General features: G+C 65.9%; 1 protein-coding gene across 1 annotated transcript in view; it reads left to right on the top strand.

Moving 5' to 3' along the window:
- KCNH4 (potassium voltage-gated channel subfamily H member 4) overlaps window positions 1-6,122 on the top strand; it is a 12,678-nt gene that overhangs the window by 1,221 nt on the left and 5,335 nt on the right. The window contains 9 exon segments of the mRNA XM_035892367.1: window positions 461-704; window positions 943-1,100; window positions 2,623-2,830; window positions 3,022-3,216; window positions 3,815-4,014; window positions 4,420-4,514; window positions 4,516-4,658; window positions 4,762-4,976; window positions 6,004-6,051. Coding sequence (XP_035748260.1) covers window positions 461-704; window positions 943-1,100; window positions 2,623-2,830; window positions 3,022-3,216; window positions 3,815-4,014; window positions 4,420-4,514; window positions 4,516-4,658; window positions 4,762-4,976; window positions 6,004-6,051 — 1,506 coding nt within the window.

Genomic DNA, 6,122 nt, shown 5'->3' on the forward strand with positions numbered 1-6,122 from the left:
CCGGGGTGGCGGGGGGGGGTCTGTCCCTGGCCAAGAGCATCCGGGGGCCCAGAGCTGGCAAGCAGGCAAAGGGTTTCAATATGCCAGCCTTGAATCAGGGGGACCTGGGGGGGGACAGGCCCAGCTCTCCCCTCGCCCAGGCTGAGCAATGTCCCTGACGAAGGTGCGGGTGGCTCTGCCCCAGCATGCGAATGGGCACCGGGGACAGTTCTGGGCAGCAGCTGGCAGTGCCACTGGATTACTGCTAATAGCATTAGCGTAGCGTTAATTTATGTGCTGTAATCGGGCATTCTGTGCCCGTCTCTGAGGGTGACCTCAGTGCAGCCCACGTGCCCTGTTGGAAATGTGTGTCCATTGCCCCCAGGCTGGTGGGACTCAGGAGGCTGCCGGTGGCCTCCACCCCCTCGTGTGGGACGGCCCTTGTGCCATCCGTGTGCCTCCCTGCCGCTTGTTCCCCCAGAACGTGTTTGAGAACAAGCCGTCCATCCCCGAGTACAAAGTGGCCTCGGTGCAGAAGTCCCGCTTCATCCTGCTCCACTACAGCATCTTCAAGGCCCTCTGGGACTGGCTCATCCTGTTGGCCACCTTCTACGTGGCCATCACCGTCCCCTACAACGTCTGCTTCACAGGCACAGAGGACAGCCTCTCGGCTGCCCGCAGCACCATCGTCAGCGACATCGCTGTGGAGATGCTCTTCATCCTTGGTAGGTCCGTGCCCGGGGTCGAGCACTCAAGTGGGATGGGGGACATGGCTGGATGGGGCAGGGATGCGGCCAGAGGAGCGAACCCGAGGTGTGATGGAGAGGGGAGCTGGCATCGCTTTGTCCCTGCTGCGGGTGCCAAGCATCCCGGGAGTGGGACCTTGGTTGGCCGCAGACCCCGGCCCAGCTCCCCCAGCTGCGGTGGGGGCGGTGAGAGCTGGTCCTGCTCTCCCCGGGGCAGACATCATCCTGAATTTCCGGACGACGTACGTCAGCCAGTCGGGCCAGGTGGTGTACGATCCCCGCTCCATCTGCATCCATTACGTGGCCACCTGGTTCTTCGTGGATCTGATCGCCGCTCTGCCCTTTGATCTGCTCTACGTCTTCAACGTGACCGTGGTAAGTGCCCCTGGCGCCGCGGGTGGCGGCCCCTTTCGCAGCGATCCGCCCCTTGCACACCCGTCTGGGAGCAGCGCGGGCAGCGAGGGGAAGCAGCCACGGCAGCTATAGCGGGAAGCCTCCCACGCGTCTTAATTTAACCGGAGGCTGCCACAAATGACAGTAACTGCCAAGGCACCGCTCCAGGAGCTGCAGGCAGGCGCCCGCCCTGCACCCAGCACCCTGCACCCTGCACCCAGCACCCAGCACCCAGCACCCTGCACTCCTGTTCTCTGCCCAGGCCATGGAGCAGCTCCATGTACGCACGCAAATACCTGGTGTGCACACGCCATCGCAGCGAGGGGCACTCGCGCGTTGCCCGCTCTGGCAGGGGGGTGACCACGCACGCGGGCACACAGGGCACATGCCGGTGACGAAGGCAGGTCCCAGCCTGAGCCCTCCCGGGCTCTCCAGGGGCCCCGCAGCGCAGTGGGTGCGATGGGCTGTGTAAGTGCACGGCTGGCACCAGCCCCTTCCCCTCCTCTGCTAATTGGGGCAGGGAGGGGAGGAGGGAGGCGAGTGCAGAGGCTGTAATTACGCTTATTGGAGGCAGAGCAGCGTGCAGGGAGGGCAAGGGGGCTTGGGGGGGGGAACTGCATCCCCGAGCCAAACCCAGCTCCGCTCGTGCCCTGGCTCTGCTGCCCAGCAGGAAAATAACTGCGGCCACGGTAGGGGCCATCACTGCCGCTGCCTCTGCCGGGGCCGGCCGAGCCGGGGAGCACGGGCATCAGTGCCATGGGATGGGAGACCGCAGTACAAGGGCACAAAGAAGCACTTCCCTGCAAAATGCTGACAAGGGGCCAAGGTCTCAGGGCTGCTGGGATGGGCAGCCCCAGCAGGGACCCTCTGGGCAGCGGGGAGCGGAGCTGAGCCACCCAGGGAGCGGGTCCATCCTGACCTGCCTCGGTGGGGTCTGACCCTGCCTGTTTGCTCTGGCACAGCCCCTGCCCGCTGCAGTGCTGGCAGGAGGCAAAGGACGAGGCAGAGGCTTTGTGCGAGGTGGGAAGCCCTGGGGCGCTCGGCATCGCTGCGCGTCCAAACCCACCTGCCTAAGCCAGGGCATCTCTGGCTCTCTTTGTCCAGGATCTCTGCGGGCAAAGCACAGCGTCTTGCTGAGACTTCCCCTTGCAAATAGATTAGATCAGCCTTCTGCCAGCCTAGCTTCACCAAATGCAGCCTCTGAGAGCAAAGCCATTGCTGCCTGCTTCCCCCTCCTGCTGGCCACCTCCCTCCCCTCTCCAGCACCCCAAATCTCCCGGGGTGATGCGGTGCCCTGACAAGCTGTGGTCCCAGCTGTCTGCTGGGTGCTAGAAGAAGGCTGCCTGGGGACGAGTCCTTCCCAGCTGGCCCCATAGCCCACGACCCTCCTGGCAGCTATGGGGGATAGCGAAGGGTCCCTGCTGCGGGGTGGGGGGGCAGAGGGGGTCCCTTCCCACCCCTGCTTGCAGCTCCACCATGCTCACCTGCCTGCCCCGCTCCCCAGACCTCGCTGGTTCACCTGCTGAAGACGGTGCGGCTGCTGCGGCTGCTGCGGCTGCTGCAGAAGCTGGACCGCTACTCGCAGTACAGCGCCATGGTGCTCACCCTGCTCATGTCCATGTTTGCCCTGCTGGCCCACTGGATGGCATGCATCTGGTACGTCATCGGCCGCAAGGAGATGGAGAGCAACGACCCCCAGACCTGGGACATCGGTGAGCGGGGCCGCCTGCCTGCGGGGGCTGCCTGGGGTGGAGGCACGCTCAGGACGCCTGGCTCCCCCCGTGCCACTGCGGGAGCAGGCAGAGGGCAATCCCGTGGGACAAAGCAAGGCCGGAGCAGGGAGGGGAGCTGTGCTGAGCACCGGGCCCCTCGGCAAGCGCTAACCCCTGGCTGTGCTTGGCAGGCTGGCTGCCCGAGCTGGGCAAGAGGCTGGAGGCTCCCTACATCAACAACTCGGTGGGGGGCCCCTCCATCCGCAGCGCCTACATCGCCTCCCTCTACTTCACCCTCAGCAGCCTGACCAGCGTGGGCTTCGGCAACGTCTGCGCCAACACCGACGCCGAGAAGATCTTCTCCATCTGCACCATGCTCATCGGGGGTGAGGCGGGGAGCGGGGCAGGGCTCGGGGGGCTTCATCTCCGGCTGCTGGAGCAGTGGGTGCGGCAGGTACCCGGGCAGGACAGGGCGCTGGGGGGAGGCGATGAACCCGTGTGCCTTGTGGGACAGCCCTGGGGCTGGGGTGAGGGGAGAAGCCCCCCGTGCTGCACCCCTCGGCCCCAGATTGCTGGTAGGGACAGAGCCCAGACCTTGCCCAGGCCCCCGTATGCTGCAGCCCTCCACCCAGCTGGCCCCTCGGTGGGCCACCGACGCCGAGAAGATCTTCTCCATCTGCACCATGCTCATCGGGGGTGAGGCGGGGAGCGGGGCAGGGCTCGGGGGGCTTCATCTCCGGCTGCTGGAGCAGTGGGTGCGGCAGGTACCCGGGCAGGACAGGGCGCTGGGGGGAGGCGATGAACCCGTGTGCCTTGTGGGACAGCCCTGGGGCTGGGGTGAGGGGAGAAGCCCCCCGTGCTGCACCCCTCGGCCCCAGATTGCTGGTAGGGACAGAGCCCAGACCTTGCCCAGGCCCCCGTATGCTGCAGCCCTCCACCCAGCTGGCCCCTCGGTGGGCCTGATGTTGCCCTCCCGGCCCCCAGCGCTGATGCACGCCGTCGTCTTCGGCAACGTCACGGCCATCATCCAGCGCATGTACTCCCGCCGTTCACTCTACCACACCCGCATGAAGGACCTCAAGGACTTCATCCGCGTCCACCGCCTGCCCCAGCAGCTCAAGCAGAGGATGCTGGAGTACTTCCAGACCACCTGGTCAGTGAACAACGGCATCGATGCTAACGAGGTAGGAGGTTTTGGCCAGGCTGAACCAGCCCCCCTCTGCCCCCCCATCCTGCACCTGGGATGGGGGTGATGGGGCTGGCAGGGCCAGCTATGAGTGTGCAAGTATGTGCGTGTGCAGACGCGCACATGTCCATGCTCTGTTGTTGGAGGGACCAGAGCTGGGTGCTGGCACTGGGGCAAGATTCCTGCCAGCACGGGGAGCTGGGCAGGCACGTGGAGCAGAGCCAGCCCATCACCGTGGCCAGAGCTTGCCCCACATTTGTCAACCAGGACTGCTGGGCTCTGCCAGCTGAGCGGCAAGATGCTCTGTTCTGGCAGGGGATCTGTGCCCTGGGGCTGGCATGCTGCGGGGAAGGCTTCTCCCTGCCACCCGCACCCCAGCACCGCGGCCCCCCGCTCTCCCCAGCTGCTCCATGACTTCCCCGATGAGCTGCGTGCAGACGTGGCCATGCACCTCAACAAGGAGATCCTGCAGCTGCCCGTCTTTGAGACGGCCAACCGGCTCCCTCTCCCTCCACATCAAGACCTCGTTCTGTGCCCCGGGCGAGTACCTGCTGCGCCAGGGCGACGCGCTGCAGGCCAACTACTTCGTCTGCTCCGGCTCCCTCGAGGTGCTGAAGGACAACGTGGTCCTGGCCATCCTGGGTGAGGGCAGGCAGCATGGGCTCTCCCCCAGCCCCTTCTGCTGCCCGGCTGGGCAAGGGGCCCGGGGCTCGCAGCGCTAGCCCACCCCGCTCCCCTCCTGCAGGCAAAGGGGATTTGATCGGAGCCGACCTGTGCAGCACGGACCAAGTGATCAAGACCAACGCGGACGTGAAGGCGCTGACCTACTGTGACCTGCAGTACATCGGGCTGCGGGGGCTCTGCGAGGTGCTGCAACTCTACCCCGAGTACGCCAGCAAGTTCACGGCGGACATCCACCAGGACCTGACCTTCAACCTGCGGGAGGGCAGCGAGATGGAGGTGGGTGCGTGTCCCCCCTCGCAAGCCCCTTCCCATCCTCATGGCCCCGGAGACTGGAGCAGGGCTGGGGCTCCACACGGCCACAGAAGGGGGAGTTTGTTCACTCCCTGCTCGTGGTCCCGAGGCTCTGAGGCTGGGGCAGGGGCTGCGGCTGTGCCACCCCGGCCATCCAGGTACGTCCCATCCCGGCTCCAACCAGCTCTGTGCAACCTGGGGAACTGGAAGCAAGCGCATTTGCAATGCAGGAGGCTGAGGGGGGTGAAAGGCTTGGAAATGGGGGTGGAAGGAGACTGGGGGGCACCGCGGGACAGCCAGCCAGGGCACGGCCCCCCCAGTGCGCAGGAGGCAGCACCGGGGGCTGCCGGGTTTAGTCACGCTGCCGACTCCAGCAGCCAGGGGGATGTTCTGCTGCAGAAATAGCTCTGCAGCGCTTTTCCTCCCCCGGCTCTGCTGCTGGCTCTGCACTGGCACCGAGCGGCTGGGGGCCCCTCCAGAGCATCTTCCCCCCCCCGGGTACCCACCACCCCCAGGCTCTGTAGAGGTGAGGCAGGAGGTCGCTCTCTGGATCCCAAACAGCCTTACCAAAACCCAATGTGTCCATCGCCCGGGAGAGGTATAAATAATCCAAGGGTGGATGGATGCAAACGGAGCTTGCTGGGTCCTGCAGAAACCCTGAGCACCCAGGGGAGCTGATGCTCTGATGGCTGAGCCGGGGTTGGGAATTGGGGGTGCAGCCGTGGTTCTGGCTCAGGACATGCAGGCTGGCGTCAGGCAGCTCATCGGTGTCATGACAGGGGAAGGAGCGCGGGCAAGGGCCAGCACTGGGGCTGACAGGGATGGGGCTGATGCACGGTGCCAGAGGTGGTTTGGCTCTCCAGGGGGGCACTGAGAGGCCGGGAGAGCCATGCACTGAGGCGGGGAGCGGGTGGGAGCATGCCTGGCACTGTGTCTGCCTGCGGCTGGTGCCTGCGGAGCTGTGCAAGGGTCCCACGTGCCACTGAGCTGGTGCCGTCTGCTCTCCCCACAGGGGCTCTGCCGCTACTCCCGGTCCCCACGGCTGTCGCAGGCATCGCAGGTTTGTGCTACACCGGCGGCAGGCGGTGGGGAGGACAGGGCAAGGGTGGCCGTGCCCAGCTTTGTCACCTG

The sequence above is a fragment of the Egretta garzetta genome, unplaced genomic scaffold, assembly GCF_000687185.1.
Source record: "Egretta garzetta isolate BGI_Z169 unplaced genomic scaffold, ASM68718v1 scaffold944, whole genome shotgun sequence".
NCBI lineage: Eukaryota > Metazoa > Chordata > Aves > Pelecaniformes > Ardeidae > Egretta > Egretta garzetta.